A 23,254-nucleotide genomic window follows, 5' to 3' on the forward strand; every position below is an offset into this window, starting at 1 on the left:
TTGTAATCGGGAATTATTTTTTGGTTTTTCCGTTTATGCTTTAGATTTCTGCAGATTTCTAACTATACGATGTTTTAATTCAAGGGGGAAACAAAAAATTAGGAATAGTGAAAAAAAAAAGATTCCTGTTTGGATTGCTCTATTTTTTGAAATTTTTTTTAAAAATATATATTATAACGATTTGACGTACGTGAAATAAAAAAATAATTAAAAAATATGTTTATGAAAAATATAAAAAAATTTTATTAAAAAATTATAATGCAAAAATAGTCTTAAGCTTAGAGCGTGTAGGGCCGACCTGGTACGATAAATTTATGTGCATTATCTGCTTGGGAATTGAAATTAATGCATTTGGGTCGGTCGAGAATAGGACTTGTAAATTCCCATGATCCACGAATCAGACTACTCCTGCTTCATCAATTCTACTCCTGCATTATTCTTGGTTTTGTTTTGTGTAGCACTTTCTATTTCACGAGTACATATAACAAAAGAATTTGTTTTTTTCACGAGTACTCACAATTGACGAATTCGAAAATTCAATTTCTACTAGATGCATATTAATGAGACCCTTTTTCTACATTTTTATGAATATAATTTTTAATCATTTTTTTATCTCACATAAATCAAATCGTTACAATATATATTTCTAAGAAAATTTCAAAAAATTGAGCAATCCAAACCGGGACATCGGCCTTGTTTGGATTGCTTGTTTCCGTTGGAAAATATTGTCGTTTTTCGTGATCACATTTCCCTATCACCTTTTTCCCTCACATATATCAAATCGCTACAGCAATTTTTCCATGAAAAATGACGGAAAATGCAATCCAAACAAGTATCCTAAGCATTCATCTAATTTCCATCTATTTAACATATCCAACCTGCGGTTTAGTTGAAATGCTTTTCCACATTTGGCACTTAGCAGCGATTAGATTAGATAGTTGCATGTGCATCACATGGCCTCTTCAAAAGTGGAATCCGAGATACAATTAGAAACAAACACTATCATACTTTACTAGTATATGTTACGTGACAAAGCCAACGTCAAGCTCTCCCATCCCATGTAGTATTTATCTATGTTGCCGAATTATTCCAAGAGTTCATATTCTTTTTTCTTGGCCATTAAATATTTTCCTTCAAAGTTGATTTGAATTGGAAAGATATCTTTTAAGTACAGAAATTAGCCTAAATGCCCTTAGGAGAATAAGATCAACTAATCAAGTTTGAAGATCTTAAAGAAACGCTTTGTTTGGATTGCATTTTTCTGAACTTTTTGTAGAATAATTACTGCAGATATTTGATATATGTAAGGTCAAAAGGTGATTGGAAAATGTGTCTACGAAAAACGTAGTAATTTTTTTTTAGAAAATTGCAATCCAAACACAAAATTTCTCATAGAATCCTAATACTATTCACACAATTAATATGTTTAAAGAAATTTTAGACAAATCATGCAAATTAATCCTGATTTAAACTCGAACACTACTGATGAAGTATCAACAAAATTTTTTTTCTTTTTCCCCTCTTTTGGGGAATGGATAAGGCTACGTTGATATATAGGAGAAATGCATGTGCGATCAGTTGATTTCATCATGTCATTAACAGAGACGACAGCAATCATATCAATGGATCAATGATGGGAAATGCTGTGTTTTCGTTAGGAGTACAATTTTAAGGAGCACAGGGACGTTAATAACGAGCTAGTGGCCTAGTACTACCTTTGCCTTGACAAAATTCACGTGTTCACACCAGAACTTTAGACATATAATAACTGCGTGCTTATATATTACTATTATCATTAGCAGTAATACGCACTAGTCACTGAATATTACTTTGGTGCTTAAGTTATCAACGGGATGCAATTTTATGGTCTTGCGCACATACCGAGCCATTAATTCCAATTCATAGGGTTGTCATTGCTTTTAAGTTTTAACCCTACCTCGTATAGGCCATTGCGATGTGCAAGAAAACAAGAAATCCCATAGATGAAAATCGGGTCACTTTTGCCTCATTTGCACAGTTACTTTTACTTCATATGGAGAAACCCTACTACTCCGTGCTTTTGATTTAGTCTACATATTTTTCGAAAAAGAAGGAGATACTTAGGCCTTGTTTGGATTGCATTTTTCTAGATTATTTTTGTAAAAAAATTACTGTAGCAATTTGATATATGTGAGGTAAAAAGGTGATTGGAAAATGTGTTCACGAAAAACGTAACAATTGTTCTTTGAAAAATTGCTGTCCAAACAAGGCCTTATACTCCTTTCTTATTAAAAGTAAGATAGTTAGAGTCATAAAATGACTCGACATAAAATACAATATTAGAGTAGACTAACTGCTTATAGTTTCCTTGTCTTAGTTTATAAAAGGAAGGATCTTCTAGTGATCGATGAACCTATGCATATGATAAGTAGTGGACTTATCTACTCTTAAGTCATAACATTAGTTTACAAAAGGAAGGAAGGATCTTCTAGAGATGAAATTAGGGCATATGATGAGTAGTGCACTTATCTACTCTTCAATCATAACATTATTGTCAAAATAGGGAAAGAGGAGGACTGAAGAATCGAACCAAGGATCTCATTATCACTTAGTTGATACGTCTTAATCATGTCCTTCTTATATTTTGGAACCTTAGGCATTAATATAAAGTTGTATTCTTTGTCCAAGTAGTGTTTGGTATTGCATTTAAATAGATTCACAACATTTCCTCAAAGAATTTATTAGCCAACAAATTTAAAAGTTGAGGGCCACATTTTGAAGGTATTGGGGACAACCGGTAAAAGAAGGGTATTTTTTTAAACTTTAGAGGGATCTATTGTGAGGAAAACTCAAAATATTCCTAATAACAGTATTAATTTGTACTGCATTCTTTTTTGGATAAAAATTCAATCGCAATACTCCTAATAACAGTATTAATTATGTTTTAAGTGGTTTTGCAATAACACCCGGCTTAGTTTTGAGGAAAGAAATGGCACCTTATAAAACTTCTAAGGGCTTGGAGCAAAAGTCTAAACCAAGGGGACCCACGCTTCACTGTCATCGGGGCAAGGCACTAGGCTCTTCAGCCGTCCGATTTTACTAAATCGTGCTCTTCACGTGCCACGTGCACTTGCGCTGGCCAAGCCAATTCGCCGTATTGGTGATAACGACGTGTTCCCCCAGAGGGAATATTTCAAGGCTTTAAATTTTTGACCCCTTATTTTCTTGTTTTCATTTATTTTCCCCTTTTCTTTAATACTCAATTGTTCCACATTTCCTGCAAGCTGTAACGACAATGATGCTGGTCTTTAATGCAAGATATGAAGGTGTGAATTTATGAACAAAGGACGTGAAATTTAACCCTTTTTAATACTCCCTCCGTCCCACTTTAATAGTCCTGTTTTCCTTTTTAATCTGTCTCAAGTTGTAGTCCACTTTCCAATTGAAGAATGTAGTTGTATTTTAATTTTCCTAAAATACCCTTATTCAATGTAAGTTGTTGTTACTATAAACCTACCCCATTTAATGAGAGTTGATTCTTTTTTTACCATCAATTCAAGTTCCCATAAAGTTGAACCATATTTAATGTGAGGGTATTTTAGGAAAATAGCAATCTAAATTTACTTTTCCAACAAAGTTAACTACCTTTTCTTAAACTGTGTGAAAAAAGAAACAGGACTATCAAAGTGGGACGGAGGGAGTATAATATAACCACAATTTCATTAATTCTTATTACTTACCAGGTTAAGTCCTTTTCTAACATTATTATATGATGTTTTGATGTAAAAGATAATGTAAAGATATGAATGATGAACTTGTTGATTAGCAAGCTTATTAAAGAATTCCACATCCTGCATTGCACGCTCCCTGGAGACATATATAATTTCTACGTTCTCGTCTTTCATGCAGAAATCGGACAAATAGAAGCTAAAATTTGGATGAGTATGATGGCAAGAATTTTGGTTGCTTTCATAAAGGTTAAAATGCTTCAACACCACCAGTAATCGAGTTCCAGCAAACTTCCTACTTCTCATTATTAATATATTTAAGTGAGAAGAACCTAATTAATCTTTCTGAGAATAAACATTATTGCAATTTCACTGTGATCAGTACTACAGGCGAGGTTCCAGTCAAAGTTAGCCCACTATTGCAATTGGTCTTTGAAGGGAAGTAGAATTGTCGTTTTTCAGAGAAGTCGCTCTCAAATGGGTAACCCTTGACCAAAATCTACTTTGCAGAAAAGATAATCAAGCAACAACTGGTGAGAAGTATAAAAATGATTAATTTTTACGGTGCTAGTCTAATCAATTGTGTAAAGTGGGTGGGATTCTTCATCTATATTTTGACGCTCTTTCTTGGCTGTCTTTTTATTTGGTCATGTTGGAAAGTGATAGAGGGCCCTGTTGTTCATTCAAAATCAAATTGAATTGACTGCCTATTGCACTTGATCGATATTGATTCAAAAAAGAGAAAAAGGAAAAAAAAGAAAAAGAAAAAAGCCACTGCTTCCCAAACTCACCCCCATGTGCCTGATGGGTATACCTGGTTGGTTAATCATTTGGTTTCTATCTAATAGCAGAAAAATGGTCCTTGCTAAACCTACAAGGTTCCAACTAAAGATGGATGATGGATCTCATTCAATTTTGATCACAACTTTTCTGATATTTAATCCCATCTGGTATATTTATCAATAGAAAAAGAGAGAGACAGAGAGAGATCGAAGAACAGTTCCGTTTGGTTTGCACATTGGAGCATTCTAGTTTTTATCTTTGCCCTAATGCACCATTTTTGTAGAAAGTGCATTAAAGTGTCCAGAGGAAAAATTGAGCAATTTTCGTCCATAAACTAATGATTGAAAAAAAAAATGTTAAGATTAATATATCTTTCACATAACAAGAAAGTTTGCTAAATGCCACAATGTCCTAAACATTATAAATTTTGGCCTACATTGATCCAAACTAAACTAATTCCTAGAGGAGTTCCGGACCCTTTTTTTGCCCCTCCCTAAAATTCTTGAGAAAAAGAGTTCAATCCCTTCACAAGAAATAATAGGATGTAGAGCGTAGGCCAATTGACAAAAGGTTTGATACTCATAATTGCTTACCCCAAAACCAAAACTGTTGATGTGAATTCGACAAGATTGACTTGCTCAAAGCTTTGTTTATGAACTGTTCATTCAGCTTGGTTGAAAACCAGTGTAATAGATTAGGGAGAAGAATTAGCAAGTATGCTGCTATATTAGTACAAGATGAGGAATATCTAAGTTCTCTGTGTCAAACGACACAATTGTAAAGCTCGTCATAGGCCTTTGCTCAAGTTTGTATTGCTTGTTTTTGAAATCAATATATTTTCTATCGTTTCCGTAAAAAAAAAAAAAAAAGACTTTCCAATTGCATGATGTAGAGGTCCTGTGAGTCTCTTCTGACTATATTATATGTTAGCATTTGCCTCCAAGTGTGGAGGGTTGTTGTAACTTGAATTAGTTGTAATCGGTTATGTCTAACAAGAGAATGACCACTTTTTCCTTTTTTTTTTTTATATATATGTCCTCTTTCCTTCGTAGTTTCTACATATTATCGCCGTCTTTTTTTCCCCCCTTTTTTCCAAAGGCTGTTACAAAAAACAGCATAAATTCGGAAGCCTTAAAGACAGAGCCTCGTACCTATCGAAACAAACCCTAGAAAGTTATTATCCACCAAGCCACTCTTCATAAGTTCTTGATCATCGGGGATAGCTCCCTTGAATATCATCATGGCTACGTCAAAAATGTCCTGGAGTGATGTGGTCAAGTTTTGTGCATGTCCAGAACCAGAAACAACCAAACCGCCATCAACAGTAGCCCTTCCTAACATCCCAGACGAAATAATTACCTCTCATATACTTCCTCGACTTCCCATCGGGTCCTTATTAAGATTCAAGTGTGCGTGTAAGCTTTGGAATTCTGTAATATCTGATCCAGAATTTTCCTTCTTGAATCCTAGATCCATGGCAGTTTTTATGTCTTTGTTCGATGGCGACAGCAAAACCCATCTCCTATATCGTTTCTTGGACAGTGATGGCTCCATCAAAAGGGTCCCGTGGATGAGAACGAAGCAAGGATACCGCTACGAAAATTTTCAATTGATAGCAGGTTCATGTGATGGTTTGTTGCTAATACTTTTAGGCACTGATTTCCTCTTGTGGAACCCTTCAACAAGGAACTACTGCACAGTTCTAGAGGTAAAGTTTATGTATCCAGGTGTTTTTGGATGCAGCTATAATTATATACTCTGCGGGTTTTGTTATGACTCGGCTATGGACGACTACAAAGTTGTTCTTGGGGTTGGATGTGTATATCATAACCACTTCGATAGTCAGGCTGCTGCTGGTGAGCAGTATGTGATAGTAGCAGGATTGAAGGATAAACTCTGGAAGGAGATTAGATTTCCTTATCGTACATATGAGACCATCAATGCGGTTTTGTTCAACGGTTTTCTGCACTGGAGAGTTGTTGATAACGTTGAGGGTTGCTACTATTTGAGGCTCCATTTATCTCATAAGATTGTTGCTTTCGATCCAAAGACTGATGAAATTCAGGAGATTCCAATGCCTCGGTCAAAGAACAGGCAAGAAATCAGCATACTTGGTCTGGGCATTTTAGACAGCTGCTTCTGTATGACTTGCTGGGATAAGGAAACTTGTCTATCAGGGAATTTTGAAGTGTTTGCAATGAAAGAATATGGCAACGAAGAATCTTGGGTTCCACTTTTTGACATATGGAATTTGGATACGAGCCTGAACCCTTGCCCGAGAACTTTGGCTCCATTATTGCGAATGAGAAACGGTGAAGTGTTAATGTCGATGGATACAGGTGTTGTTTTCAGGTATAATCCTAAAACCAACAAGTTTACCCATTTTGAAGCCAAAGGAGGTGGTGTGAATAATCTATTTTGGCATGGTTGTGTGGCAATTGTGGAGAGTTTTGCTTCGCCTAAAGGCTACGGGTGGAATGAAGAGCAACATCGAGACGTACTAGAGCAAAGGCGAATTGAAGGACATTTAGGCCCTAAATTGGAAGATGAAGATTCAAGGGACTTCGATTCAGAAGACCATTTATTGGATGACAATTTGGCAATGGATTTAACGCAATTTGAGAATTTCATGAATTACCACTTTGAGCATTCATTTTTCTTTATTTGACACAGTCCCCTGTCGTCTATGTACGCACTTCCGATGGTTGCTATATTCCACAGTTGGTTAAACGGTAGTCATGGAAAGATTAATCTACTTTTCGGTCTTTGTTCTTTAAGAAATTATACTATACATAGTAGAAGTACAAATTGTCAGATCACTAATTGGATTTAGTAGTGTTTCTCGTCCATTTTCTTGATCTTCTTTCATTATGTTCCATTTCCTTTTAAAAAGAGAAGATCAGCAGCCTTGTTTTGCAACTATACATTAGCTAGCCTATATTGCTATTGATGAACCTTTTTTTTTTCTTCTTCTTGAATTTACTATGAGAAATGGTAAACAGTACTCTCTATAAGTCTCATCTCCAGTACGTGACAGTTAATTGATAGCAGCTAGCTCCTTTGGCTTTGAATAATTCAAATTCCTTCGTCCCAGGAATTGTACCTTAGCTAGCTAGATTATAATTATGGCATCCATCATCATAAACACTTACCAAGAATATCTAAATTCCCCACCAAATCATAACATAGCCTACTTGATGAACAACAATCAATCGAAATCTCGAATGCAGCAAACATTGAAAAACCAAAATACACTACTTCAGACATAGAAAAATGAGTGCGGAAAGTGGTCATTCATGAAATTCTCAGATTCCTCTAGTTCCACCCCTGAATGCTTTACCGGATAATGGGATGTTGAATAGTTTTCCTCTTCTGAATCACTGTCCAGATATCCTTCTCTGTGGCCAATTATCATTATATTCCATGGTCTGAGGGCCGTAACTAAACATTGACACATTCCCGGCCTACATCATATCGGCGGCCATTAACACATGGCCATTTTGCATAAGCATGAGTGGTACCAACCGTGAGTAAGGAGGCATGAAATTTTGAGGAAAGGGGCTGCAGGGATCAACTGTCAGATTCGATATCTCAAACAAAGGAGTCCAAGATTTTTCAAAACCATATTCTTTCATTGTAATTACTTTAACATATAACTTGGCTGTCCCAGAAAACCATACAAAGGCAATCCTCTAAAACCCCTAAACCAAGTATGATGCCTTCTTTCTTGCTTGTGCAATTCTGCAGCAATGGAACTTCACTCATTTGATCAGTTTTTGGATCAAAAGCAATGATCGATCTTATTAGGCGGAACATATTCATATAAATCATCATCATCAATAATAGCTATCCAGTGTAGAAAACCATTGAATAAAACTCCTGTTGTAGGCCGATGGTACCGATATGGAAATTTTAGCTCTTTCCAACATTTGTTTCTCAATCTGGCCACCAAAACGGTACTAGAATGGTGGACAAGGCCTATTACTACTTTACAATCGCGAGTGCACGAGTCGTAACAAATCCCACAAATTTTAGATAGTCCAATTCAAGCACGTGGCTGAAGTATGTAGTCCATGGATTCCACAAGTAGAAAGAAGTTCCAAGAACTATGAGCAACAAACCGTCGCATGAACCCACAATATAGCCTTCAAAATCATTCTTCAATGAAACCTTTTGCGTGAAGCCTTCTCTATTCACAAAATAGAAACGCGCATCATATGATTCTTTTGAGCGCTCAAGTGACATAAAAACTTCTTTAACTCTCTTTTCCCTAATCAAACGTCTCTATATTACCTTTTTTTTTTTAAATATCATTTAGTTAGTTTGTTTAATTTTGTAAAGCTTCTCACCATAAAAGTCATGCATTCTCCTAAAATGTTTGATAATTCAATTTTGTATCTGCCCAAATTTTTATATCTTATTACTGAACGCTGCCTATGTTTCCTCCTTTAGACAATCTTATAAGAAAGATCCATGGAAGTCTCAAGCAAGCCCTAATTAGACCCATATTTTAAATGGGTACTATTGGATGTATTTTGAATTAGGTCTAATTCCATATTTTACATACCCATTCCACCCAAATTAAACTTGGGTATGGGAGCCCATTGGATCTTAGGGGGTGCTTGTTTCACATATTGAAATCGGAAATGGAAATGGAATAATAGACTCTGGTTTTGGAATTAAACTTTTCATTTTAATATCTAGCTTGGTTCACACATTGGAATTAGCATCATTCCAACTCCTGATGCTTGGTTTGATGAGTGTTTCGGAATTAAATGCAATTAAATTCCAAATTTACCTCTGATATAACAATTCTTATAAAACAAAGGAATAATTGCAGAAACTGGTAGGTTTTTTATTTAACAAAAATATGAGACTTTGTAGATTTTGAAGTTTAAGGAAGGAATATTTGAAATTTAACGACCGTTATTCAACTTTCAAAACAAACAAATTCATTCTAAATTTTTTTTTGGATAATTTCATAAACCAAATCGCAGTCACTTTCACAAAAGTCATATTTTCCCATAAAAGACCAGTTCTTTATGGCTTTCCTCTATTATAAGAACAGAGTATCCATTTTCCCATAAACAAATATATTTATCGGATAAAATAAAAATAAACTCATTCTCCAATAAAACACCAGCTCTTTATAGTTTTAAAATGAAGGGTTACAATGTCGCTGTCTCTATCACCATCAACTTTTGACTCCCTACTTCTTCCATCCCACCTAACACCAGAACGAAAAAGATTTCACAAAAGATCAAACCTTGCATGAAATGGTCAACTATAAAGCTTTATTAATATGTCAACCGCAACTATGTTCAAATGCTATACTGAGTAGGTTCTTAATATACAAAGAACAATTTGTACTAAAATCTCACAATTAATTCACAGCAAGTCATCCTTCCTGCACTGAACAAGACCCTTGAAGCGAAGATCTTTGGGTTCAGGTTCTTACACTACAACAAAAAAGGGATTTGGCAAGGAACAAAAGTTGTCGCCAAAAGTTTTTACTTCCTCGCCAATTAATTTTAGCAAGGAAAATGCTTCCTCGCCGAGTTTCTCGCTAGATGCTCGTCGCTAAAAGTTATTAGCGTGAATGCTGCTGCCTTTCTCACTAATGGAACAAATCAATAGCAAGGGCAGACCTCCTCGCTAATTGCTCGAATGCTATGGCAAGAAAAACTTTCCTCTCCACTAAAGTCAAAAACTCCCCACAAAAACCAGTGGTTCCTTGCAAATATTCAAGCTGTTTTGTGAGGAAATAGTGCATCCTCACCAATAATATAGAATTGGCAAGGAGCTTTTTGACAAATCTGCAATCCCCCATACCAGTAAAACATTTTTGGCCAGGAAAGTTTCCTCTCTAACAAGCGATAGTTGATTCTTGCCTAACTATTCGGTGGGAAAATGTTCCCCTCCAATGCTGTTGTGAACATTTCTTAATCCCATTTTAATATGCTAATCTTAATTCCCTGAGCCAATTATGGAGTGGTTTTGTTAGAAAATTTAGCTGCAAATAGCTTAAATTTGGCTTCTCATGTCTGTTGTACATTTTCGAGTTTCTTATAAGTATCAAATTGTTTGGAATTTTTTTTTATGAACATCACCAACATAGATGCTCATCAAATTTAAACTCATAAGCCCGGTATTTGATAGTTTTATGGAATATCACCTGGTCCCAACAACTCCCTTTTGCTAAACATTCGGTAAAGAACATACAAAAGCTTTGGTTAGCTAAAAATAATTGCTAGCAGAGTAATACATCAACATCCGGCTTTTTCAATATCTTGAGCCATACAATAGGAAGTGCTTGAAACCAATTGGCAATCCAAAATTGTCAACTATCAATGAGAATATATCCAAAAGAAACAAAATATTTATACCTGAAATCAGGTTTTACAATAAGTGCACAAAAAGCACCTAAACCCAAACGACCCATGTTGGAATAGAGTTTAGTACAAATGTAGAAATTCCTAGTAGAATGGAACTGCAACTTCAACTTCAGTAAATTGCAAGCCAGTATTGTGATTCCATGAATCCTGAAATCACCCCCAAGTCCTCTTGCCTCTGACACTTAGTTTGTATACAGAGGCTGACCTGTTCCTTACACTTGTAGGTAAGTTCAGAAGAAGGCATTCAATCGAACTAACCTGATGTGGCTCCATATCAGCATTGCCCCTCTTTAAATCTCACTTGATGAAGCTGCACAAAAAGGGAAGATTAGATTAGATGGAGAAATTTTACTGATTGCATATGAAAACAGGTTTAAACAAACGAGGAAAAACAGAGAAGTTAACCTCAACCAACCAGGAACTAACTTTTTAGTATGCAAACAGAGGCTGACCTGTTCTTTACACTTGTAGGTAAGTTCAAAAGAAGGCATTGAACTAACTTGATATGGCTCCATATCAGCACTGCCCCTCTTTAAATCTCACTTGATGAAGCTGTACAAAAAGGGAAGATTAGATTAGATGGAGAAATTTTACTGATTGCATATGAAAACAGGGGCTTAAACCAACTAGGAAAAGCAGAGAAGTTAACCTCAACCAACCAGAAAACAAGATGAAAATCAGAGGTTGTTAGCGTAAACCACAACCAATCGAAAAATACAATCTTTGAAATTAAGCACAAACCCACATAATTTACCTTCACAGAGTCTAGAGAATGGTTGGAACTCAATTTTCCTAAAATTGTGAGGAAAATAGTGCAATCTTAGAAATCTAACACAATAATGGTAATAAGAATGCACAAGAAGGATATGAAGATTCACGAAATGGCACCAAACTATAGATCTAACAGTATTTGAAGCAAATGGATGAAGTATTGAAGTTGCTCTGAGGTTTTCTTACAGCAATAAAACCTAAGCTCCTTCACGTTTTGCAATTCTTAGGAGATAGACAGGAGGTGGGCCTTCATTTTTTAGCAATTCCTCAGAGGTCTCCTTCACGTTTAGCAATTCCCGCATCTGTTCTTCCATTTTGGACTAAAAACCACCAATCTTGGCCTTTGAGAGAAGAACATATGCGTGCTTGATCAATTGAGAGAGATAAGTGAGGACCGGCCTTTCTATGTATATATATAATAGTATTATCCCTCAGCTGTAATGAGCCTTCAAATTTTGCCGGAAGGATGTTGCGGGAAAAATAAATTCTTGGAGGGAATAAAGCGCGCGTCCTAAATTCTGAAACATTAATGATGTTTTAAGTGTTGTAGTTAAAGTTTCTAAGAATCGGAGTATATTATATAGAATGAATATTGAGTGTTAGAAGTATATAAAAATTGAAAGAGATCATGTATGAGAAAATGAAACTAATGAAAATATTCTAATCAAATTAACTAAGTTTGATAAATTTGCATTTAATTTTCAAATAAAGGTTTGTTGTATGATATGTAATTGCCATTTCTTGAAATTATTCCTCACTCTTATATTTTTGCTAAACTTCAAAGAACTTAACTACGTGTAAAATAGCATGAGAGGAATGCCTTCAAATGTGCTAGTCAATAAATATTTATATTATATTTGTGCTAATACATGCCCATTTCCATAATTAAAAAAATCTTATGTATTTCATATATGAGTTTTTTTTCAAGTAACTGTATAAAACACTTATAAGTGTTAATAATTAGATGATTTAATTTAATTGTTCTAAAGTCTTAAATACGAGGATAAAGAATAAAATTGGTATAGATGTACTATAATCTATGAAATTATAGTAAATTACTTGTAATTCCAGTTCCTCAACTTTTAAATCTATTTGTATTGTGACTTTGAACTATGTGTTATTTTGCTAAACACATATTTCTATGATGAACTTTTGATCATAATTTATTGAAAAGAATTTTGTGTAACAAGCTCTTTAGATTGCCTATCCATTTTTTTTGAATTGTTATAAAAATATGTAATTCTTTTATTAAGAAAAAAAAAAGTCTTGTGTAATAGGCTTAATCTCTCCTCAATTACAAAATTGATTGAAATAATGTACTTTAGAAATTTCATTGAGTATTAATAATTGTAAACCACTCCATTTTTATTATTCTAATGCCAACATAACAATGTGACTTTGAACTATATGTGTTTCGTGTAACAAGTGCTTCAAAATGCCTATCCATTTATTCTTGAATTGTTACAAAAGTATGTAATGCATTTATTAAGAAAAAAGTCTTGTGTAATAGGTTTAATCTCTCATCAATTACAAAATTGATCGAAATAATGTACTTTGGAAGTTTCATTGAGTATTAATAATTGTAAACCGCTCCATTTTTATTATTCTAATACAAACATAACAAATGTGACTTTAAACTATATGTGTTATTTTGCTAAACTCATATTTCTATGATGAAATTTTAATCATAGTTTATAAAAAGGAATTTCTGTAACAAGTGCTTCACAATGCCTATCCACTTATTATTGAATTGTTACAAAAGTATGTAATTCATTTATTAAGAAAAAAGTCTAGTGTAATGGGTTTAATCTCTAGTCAAATACAAAATTGATTGAAATAATGTACTTTAGAAGTTTCATTGAGTATTAATAATTGTAAACCACTCCATTTTTATTATTCTAATACCAACATAACAAATGTGACTTTAAATATATGTGTTATTTTTCTAAACTCATATTTTTATGATGAAATTTTAATCATAGTTTAAAAAAAGAATTTTGTGTAACAAGCGCTTCACAGTGCCTATCAATTTATTCTTGAATTGTTACGAAAGTATGTAATTTATTTATTAAGAAAAAAGTCTTGTGTAATAGGCTTAATCTCTCCTTAATTACAAAATTGATTGAAATAAAGTACTTTAGAAGTTTCAGTGAGTATTAATCATTATATTTAGATAAGGTGGCATTGATGAATTACATATATATCCTTTGAATTCAAAATATTGTTTTAATAGAAGTGTATTGAAATAAAAAAAAAATCAAATGGAAAAATTGAAAAGTATGTATTTAATTTGAAATAGCGACTCTTATTTTAGAACATCAATAAAGTAAAAATATGATAACAACTACGGACAAAGGAAGTACATAACAACCATTTCATGAAATTTGAAGTTCTTTGACAGAGTTGTGAAAGCTAATGAACCATGTGTAACACTCTTTCCATGCCTGCATTGTTTGGTTGGTAGATATAAAATTCAAAACCCATAAATACGCTTGATTTAAAGTATTTAGTCTATATGAATCTCCAAGTTCCATGTCTGAGACCAAACAATGATGCTAGTTCTCAAAGGATTTAATTCCCTTGAACTTAGTTTGAAAGAGGCAATTTGTCAAATAACTGGTGGGTTATAATAAACCTTTATTATTTTGCATTACTTCTAAAGATAGAAGCCCCAAAATTTTTGCAGCAAATTAACTAAATCTAGTGCTCCAAGCTCCAGATGTTCAATATACAACAAATACCCAACCAAGAAGATTAATGAGATAAAAGGAAAAACTTTACCAAAATTTCTGCACCTAATCGTTGAAAGTAGAGCTTTCCCAAGACCTGTGCAGAATGATCAATAAACAATCTTGTCTGGTTGATGACCATTTTTAAGCCCTTGATGAATTCCATATGCAGTAATGAAAATCTCCCGGTAAATTATATCCATCTCTCTATATGCATTTTTCAAAGGGAGTGGAAGGTTTCGTACAAAGCCAGTCAAATCTTCTGATATGGCACAGTTACTTGGGATTTCATATTGACAGCACTGAGGGTTATGAAATCTCATGAGAGATTTATTCTATGGGCTAAGAAAATTGCCCATTTCTCTCTTAGACTTTCCCACTTTCATTACACGGCAAATTGAAACTAAAAAAAGCAACAAGCATAAACTAGGATGGAAAAAGGGACGTGTGACATTTAATCATAATTCAGCACCTATGCATGACCAAAAGTTGAAGTCATTACTTGAAAAATACATGAACAGCAATTGTGCCTTTCCAAAATAACTAGAGTTTATAACCACCGTTTAAAACAAAGTTGAGCTTCCAAAAGGTCTTGTCACCTATTACATCCCAAACAAGCCACCTAAACATTTTAAACACTTTCACGGTGCCTTCCAGATTGCAACCTATCTCCAAATTCGCAATGTTAACCTGCACTAGAAAAATCACATATTAACAAGCTAAATTCAAGCAAAAAATTAACTGCAAGAATTTTTAGAATTGAATTACAGGACTTTTGTCAAGAAGACAAATTGCCACATAGAGCAAGTAAAACACATACCATTACACCTTTTAAACAAAAATAAGCCTGGCTTCAAAATATTTTATCATCTACCACATCCAAAACAAGCCAAACTACAAAAACAATTCAAGCTCAAATGGCTCCTTCTAGATTGCACAGCCTATTTCCATCCAAAATCTCCAAAATAAACCTGCAAAACAAATATTTAATATAAGAGATTTTCCAAACATAATGAAATTTTTTACTAAAACCATTGTGCCTCAACTGCATTTCTTAGCACTAAAACTTCCAATGTATTTGGCTACCCATATATTGCTTTCCAAAATCACATATAGCTTGCATCACATCCATTCATCATTTTGTCACAGTGTATTACCAGAAATAATAGAGAACTGACTCTATGCATTCATATTAATTGAGATTCGTACTAACATCATCACACAGAAGCACAAATTGGTGACCTCATAAACTAAATTGTTTGAAAGAATGATAATACAACTAGATATTTTAGCTACTAATCAGGATTCAAAATTTAGAATATCTTACCTTGCTAATTTATAAAATTAGCTATTGGCATTAGCTACAGTCCTGTTTTTCACTTCTGCCATCAACCAATCTATTGACTCTTGTAGGTGCTGAAGTTGAGCTTGTTGTTCCTCAATTTTAGAATGTGCAGCCTCCAGTTGTGACTTTTGCTCAGCAACGATGCTCTCCATTTGTCTATCATTGCTGCCATTGGTTCCCCTACTATATTGCCTTCGAGATGGAGGTCTAACTCCACGAGGTTTCCCACAGATATAACCGGACTTTTTTTGGCAAACTTGTTCAATTATCTCAACCTCAGACTTTGGCGGCTCATTTTCAGAAATAGGTTGATTTTTCAAATTAATCATTTCTTGCTGCAAGATATAAAATTTGTACCATAGTATAAGCTCTCAACTTAAAATATTTTTTATTGACAAATTTGTTTGATATGCATGACTTACATGCCTTTCTTCAGCAAGATGAGAGGACCATCCTTTTCTATTTCTGTATGCGATATCAAACAAATCAATAAGACTGGGTTTCTCATTTGTCTCTGGATTGGTCTGACAAAATAGGCAACATATGAATGCACAAATATGTTTGAAAATTTTCATTTTGACTGGATTTAAGAACTTCTGACCCCATAGTCACAGCAAATTGGTAATATAGGATGCGAGTTTACCATTTCATGACGTTTTTGTGGAAAAGACTTAGATCCCAGCTTGTGCACATACTCCAGATTTGCACGATTTAGTGCATTAGTTCTTGAACGAGTCTAATATACAAGGTATGATCTTGTCAAGAACTTAATTCTCTATGCATGAATCATTTTAACAAAAATCAATGTATAGATATTTACTTACCTTCCAATCCTCATTGTCAAAGATATTGTCACAGATCCAAACCCAATCATCCCTTCTCTCAAGAAAGTGGACAGGAGGATTGGCCCTTCCATTTGCACCTCCCCCATACTTTTTGTAGTGTTGATGACATTTGTTCCTAAAATTTCCATACAGTCGTCCAAATTGATTCTTAACAGCATCTTGAACATGCGGCTTTGTCCAGTCCAAATTAAATGTGTCCTGTAAAATTTACAAAAATAAGTTTAGAAATTTGTAAATGATACGAAATGAATTAAATGTATCATACCACTGCACGTTCATAAAGATCCTCCTTGGCTGACTTGTCCATGGCTGTCCAATTCTGTACTCGTACTGGTGCATCTTGCCTAAGGATAAGACCGAGCTCTCTTGCAAAGCATGCACTCCATTCACCAACAGGTGCATTCTCATCTTCAGGTATTAATATTGGTGGTCTGTATTTTTCACCTTCTAGATCTTGCTCCCTTCTTGCCCTTACTTCTTTCTCAAGCCTAATATTTCGATTGGGTCCACGCTTTCTAGGGGCTAACAAAGCTAAGAACAAGGTGAGTATGTAGAAATTGAAATTTTGCAGCAGTTTAGGATAATACTATCTGCTAACATCTACAAAACTAGGACATATTTATAATATCAACAAGGTTAAAATCACCTGCATTTGTTCCTGTTGAATTGGATGCATTATGGACCTGATCTGTATTATGTTCATTATTTGTTGATTGAGTAATTTGATTTGCCACTCTTGAAGCTGCATTGTGGTTAGCAGACTCATTTTGTGCTTCAATTTCATTAGTGGATAGCTCCTTTTGTCAAACAAACAAATGATCATGTCAGCTATGAACAGAGGTCTTTGCAAAAAAAAAAAATGTAACTTAGCCGAAATAATCATATTGACATTATGAATATAAATGCAACATTACACCAACTAGGCAATTTTGAGAGGCAAAAAGATTAGTAGGTGGAGAAGATTACACCAACTGGGCAATTTTGGAAAGTCCTGAAGGATTGAATTGGAGGCTTGTTTGTTACTTGCTGAGATTGCAAAACTCTAGCCCCCACCTAGGATGAGATATAATATCATTAGCTATGATCTTCAGTAATAGAATAACAATCTTAATTGCTTAACATACAGGCATTAAATGAAAAACTTACTATAGCAGATTCCATGTCTATGAAAAGATTCATGACTGGTTCCATGTTTGATGTTCCATGAGGGATGTGGTTAGAGTTTGTTTCTCTCGGAGCTACCTGCTTTATAGACACAAAAACAACATATTAAATTTATTACACTAATGTGAGTAAATCTAAGCAATTGTAGGAAAGGTTTTAGTTCTCACCGTGACAGACTTTTGCATCAGCTGATCCCCAGTGCAAACCTTTGGTGCATTAGATGCCGGATTAGATTGTTTGCTTGCTGCAACTTTTTCAAATTGTCTTGCCCATAACGCATTGCCTGGCATCTATATTAGACCACTATTAGTATCTCAAATAAGATTACAAGTATAAAGGATGCACCCAACATGCGAATCAAAATAACTTTTAACTATCATAAAAGGACACAAAAAGCAACTGATAATGATTGTAATACACAAAATAGATCTTTTTCATGAAACAAGAGTGGTACAGATACACTTCATTTTTACAAAAAAATGTCATAAGTCACTCTATGTCACTGTCAGAACTAAAGCTCAAGTAAGGTTCTTCTTCACTTTCTCTGGTGCTTCCTGACTCTTCATCAATCATCTCATCATTAATGAAATCATCCAACTCATTCTCAGCTTCGTCACCCGGTGCATTATCCTCTAAATCAATGGTTTCTGGGTCAACATCAGTTCTGTCCAATGAAAATGCTTCATAGTCTTGAACTTCAAACATGATTTCTGAACACTCATTCTGTTGGTATGCTTCATGATTACCAAATGCATCTTCAGGATCATTTTCATCAGTGGGTTGGAAAAGTGATGGATCCCATATATGTCTGTGATCTGCAACAAGAGCTACATGCCAATCTCCACCCAATTTTGTGTCATTAACATAGAAAACTTGGGTGGCCTGAGTAGCAAGAACATAAGGTTCATTTGCATACCATTTTTTCCCAAAATTAACACTTGTGAAATACTTATCACAGCGAGCTGTCCTAGAATCAAACCATTCACACCCAAATAAAAGAACTTGGCAGTTCCCCCTATATCTTAGCTGCATGACTTCTTTAACAATTCCATAGAAGTCTATAATTTCATTATTGTGCTCTCCCTCAGTACATATACCACTATTTTGTGTCTTTCGACGACTATCACGCTCCTTAGTTAGGAACTTAACTCCATTGACTATACAACCGGGATACATGGTGGTACGAATATCTGGCCCCATTGCAAGTGAATATAGATCTTTATTCGCTTGACAGTCTCCTTGATCATGCAAGTTCTTCATCTGCATAAATAACAGTTAGTGAACATCAAAATTTTAGTCTTAAAGCAATCTTCTCCTTATTAATAAGAAGAGCATAGCTTACTTTTTTTCTAAACCATAATGGAAATTCAACTTTCTGTCTCTCAAAGAGGTTTGATGGATTTCTTCTTTTTAGCTCTTCCTCATGCTCACTGTTCATAGTGCATAATTAGAAACTGCATTTCTCAAATTGTTCAACTAAATTATTGGTAAAAAGATTTACTTACAGCAAAAATGGTCGCAATTCATCACAATTGTCAAGGACATACCAATGGACCAAATTATATTGATCCCTAGTCAAAGTGGCACCTAGAGGCGCTCCAATTGGACGAATTTTATGGGAAAATATGGATAACCTGTCATGAGCAGGATTTTCTCCATCATAATACCTATCCGGTCGATTGAATTTTGTCTCAATTCCATCAAGATATAAGGAGCAGAAAGTTAAACTTTCATTGACAATATATGTTTCTGCAATTGAACCCTCTGGATAGGCTTTGTTTTTCACAGTTCCTTTGAGACTTCCTAGGTACCTAAATGTGTAAAAAAACTGTTATAAGCATATATAGCAGTTAGTGATCTAACTTAGCTAATATATTTTTAGGAAGTCATATTAAGAAGAATCATACTTACCTTTCAAAAGGGTACATCCACCTATGTTGGACAGGCCCTCCAAGTTTGGCTTCACGGGGTAAGTGAACAGCTAAATGGATCATAATATCGAAAAAAGCTGGTGGAAAGATCATTTCCAACTTGCACAATATCATTACTATGTTCTTTTCTAATTTCTCAATCTCTTCCAAACTAAGCTTTTTTGAACACAGATCTTGAAAGAACTTGGCTACTTCACATATTAAAGTATACATATCTGTTGACAAGAATCCGCGCAATCCGACAGGAAGCATTCGTTGCAAAAGAATGTGACAATCATGGCTCTTTAATCCTGATATCTTACCATCTTTTATGTTGACACATCTTGATATGTTAGCTGCATAGCCATCAGGATACTTCACTGAACTCAAAAATTCACAAAAACCTTGTCGCTCTTTTGGTAACAGATTATAGCATGCTTGTGGCTTTTCAAGCTTGCCATTTCTTCGATGTAAGTGTAGCTCATGCCGAATGTCCATGTCCTCCAAATCCCGCCGAGCTTTATCTGTATCCTTTGACTTGTTTTCTAAGTTAAGCAAAGTTCCCATAATATTATCACACCAATTCTTAGCAGTGTGCATAACATCGATGTTGTGTTTTAGTAGAATATCTTTCCAATATGGTAATTGGTAAAATATGCTCTTCTTAGTCCAGTTTCTTTCTTCAAGACTGCGCTTCCTTTTCTTAGTATTTGGATTTTTTCCAAGTGTTACACCCTCAACAACTTGTAATTGTTCAAGAATTTCTTCACCTGACAATTCCCGTGGTTTCAACCTTCTCTCTACCCTACCATTAAATTTTTTGCCATCATTTCGCCACACATGATTATCAGGCAAAAAGCGACGGTGGCCCAAGTAACCAATCTTGTTTCTCAATGACTGATAGTCCGTTTTATCATTGCAGCAAGGGCATGCCATTTTTCCCTTGGTCACCCAACCAGATAAGTCTCCATAAGCCGGAAAGTCATTTATAGTCCACATAAGTGCTGCATGTAGAAGGAAGCATTGTTCAGTCACAGAATCATATGTCCAAACCCCTTTGAACAATTCTAACAGTTCATCAATCAAAGGTTGCAAAAACACGTCAATATCCTTTCCCGGTGACCGACGACCTGGAATAAGTAGTGACAAGAAGAAATAAGGCTCCCTTTTTGATACCCATGGTGGCATATTATAGTTTATGAGCACCACTGGCCACATACTATAGGAGTTACACATATTATTGAAAGGGTTGAAACCATCACTTGACAATGCAAGACGAACATTTCGAGCATCTTCAGCAAACCATGGAAATTTCTTATCAAACTCTTTCCATGATTCACCATCTGCTGGATGACTTAAGACCCCTATTTCTTCAACTCGTTTTTCCTTGTGCCATCTCATATAAGATGCTATTTTTCTTGACATAAATAGTCTCTGCAGTCTTGGCTTCAAAGGAAAGTAGCGAAGAATCTTCTGAGGAACTTTTTTACCTTTGCCATCATTTATTTTCCATCTAGATTGAAAACATTTTGGACAATGATCCAATCCTTCATATTCCTTCCAAAAGAGAACACAGTCATTCTTGCATGCATGAATCAGGTCACATCGCAACCCAATGCCCCCCAATAACTTTCTTGAATCATAGTAAGAGGATGGAAGTAAGTTATCATCGGGGTAGGAGTCCTTCAATAGTTGAAGAAGCATGGTAAAAGATTTATTACTCCATCGATTGAGTACCTTCAAGTGTAGCAATTTTACAACAAAAAGTAATATTGAATACTTTTTGCAGCCAGGATATAAGGCCCGCTTAGCATCTTTAAATAATCTATCAAATTTTTCTAACTCATCTTCTTTTCTAGAAGAAACCTCCTTATTACTCCCACCATTTAATTCTTCTTCATTAAAGGTCCCCCAATAGATGTCTTCTAAAATTTCTTGCATTTCGTCATCATTTACTTCTGCATTGTTAGCATTAATTTCATGCTCATTATCACAACATGAATGAACATTTGAATTTTCATTAGGTAGAGTTTCCCCATGAAATTTCCAATATGTATAAGTACTATCCATCCCCTTATACAACAGATGACTCTCAACAACATGAACAGAGTAGTACTTCACATTTCTGCATTTCCTGCATGGACATCTAATCTTTGGTTTATCACCTTTGTGCTGTTTTGCCATTGTCAAAAATTTCTCTAGTCCATTCCTATATTCATCACACCATCTATCAGCCAGGAACATCCAACCCTTATCCATTTTTCCTCCTGTCATATGAACTACATGCTATACCAAGGTGCAAGTTTAGATGACAAGCCTTCCCAGAGGAATTGTGTTGGAAAAATAGCACTGAAATTCAAAAAGATGATAATTATAAAGAACTAGTTAAATAAAGCATAATATGTCCATAAAAAACAAAAGCATATGCATTCACAATATCACAAGTTAGATCCAAATAATGGCAGTTTCACTTCAAATAGAAATCAAACTTGAGGACTGTAATGCACTTACCATGAAGGACCGCTCAAGAAGATTAATAAAATGCTAGAACTTGAACTCTTTATGCTTCCTGCATCCAATGTCCCTAGTCATTGAATAAAATGTTGATTAACAATAATTGTACTGAGCCTTGAGAGCATTGGAATGGGTCCCTTTATTACTTTTAGAAAAAAAATTAAACCAGTTATATATTTGTGACATTTTGGGAACAAAGCCAACGTAAATCTCTCAAAGAATTGAAAAAAAAAACTCTCAAAGAATAATCTAGACATCTTATCATAAACAAAATGAAACTACTTTCCTATTAACTGTGCAAAAACCAATACAAACCGACAGAGATGTCTTTATTCACATGCAAGATGTATGAAAAAAAAGTGCATATGGTACGGTGAGTTGCTAGCTATGGACCCAAGATGATGGCAAATTATGAATGATGGAAAGTCATTATTATTGGTGTTTGGATTTTGGGGCTTTGGATTGTGAGAAGAAGCTACGTCTGCAACTAGTCATGGAAACCTACCGACAGAAACACAAGCTGTAAAAACTAGAGAGTTCCAAAGAAGTTGTTGGAAACACGGCTAGAAACAGAGGAAAAACAGAGCAATGATATCACTTCAAGAAAGCAGTTCATGACCAATCGTCTTCTTTCCAGAAAACAATTCGTCATTCATGTTCTACATCCTGGAAGGCCTAATGTTTCCAAGGCTGAGTTGAAGGAGAAATTGGCTAGGATGTATGATGTCAAGGACCCAAATGCCATCTTTGTTTTCAAGTCCGGGAAGCATTTTGGAGGTGGCAAATCAACTGGGTTTGGATAGTATATTAAGTACGAAAAAAATGGCTCCTCATCATCAAATATCCGAAGGAACAACGTTAATCTTTCTAATGATGCTTGCTCTTTGTGCATTTCCCACGAGTTTGAACGCACGAGTTCTGTTGCAGAAGAAGGATGGTGAAATTGACAGCACAACTACGTTTCAGAAAATGGGCTTTGATCTCTCGGCTTTACCTGGTTAGATCTATCCAAACGCAGTTGATCGAGTAATAGATCTATCCAACTAAGAAGCATTTCAGAAAAGATACTGGGAAGCATTTTGATCGAGTAT

The 23,254-nt window shown here is 34.8% G+C and overlaps 2 protein-coding genes and 1 long non-coding RNA gene across 3 annotated transcripts; 1 reads left to right on the plus strand and 2 right to left on the minus strand.

Moving 5' to 3' along the window:
- Positions 1-5,745: 5,745 nt before the first annotated feature.
- Positions 5,746-7,158, plus strand: LOC113764970 (F-box/kelch-repeat protein At3g23880). The gene has a single exon (XM_027309018.1). It carries the CDS (start codon positions 5,746-5,748, stop codon positions 7,156-7,158), a length of 1,413 nt encoding a protein of 470 aa, XP_027164819.1.
- A 7,659-nt stretch (positions 7,159-14,817) lies between these two features.
- LOC113764500 lies at positions 14,818-15,350 on the minus strand. The gene is made up of 2 exons (XR_003467627.1): positions 15,206-15,350; positions 14,818-15,075 (listed from the first exon to the last, which is right to left on the minus strand). It is a non-coding gene; the product is annotated as an uncharacterized LOC113764500 (long non-coding RNA).
- A 2,878-nt stretch (positions 15,351-18,228) lies between these two features.
- On the minus strand, positions 18,229-21,908 carry LOC113764971. The gene is made up of 4 exons (XM_027309020.1): positions 19,651-21,908; positions 19,287-19,550; positions 19,082-19,169; positions 18,229-18,999 (listed from the first exon to the last, which is right to left on the minus strand). The coding sequence occupies exons 1-4, from the start codon at positions 21,906-21,908 to the stop codon at positions 18,229-18,231; spliced, it is 3,381 nt and encodes a 1,126-aa protein (XP_027164821.1).
- Positions 21,909-23,254: the final 1,346 nt, after the last annotated feature.

This window comes from Coffea eugenioides, chromosome 3 (genome assembly GCF_003713205.1).
Source record: "Coffea eugenioides isolate CCC68of chromosome 3, Ceug_1.0, whole genome shotgun sequence".
Lineage (NCBI taxonomy): Eukaryota > Viridiplantae > Streptophyta > Magnoliopsida > Gentianales > Rubiaceae > Coffea > Coffea eugenioides.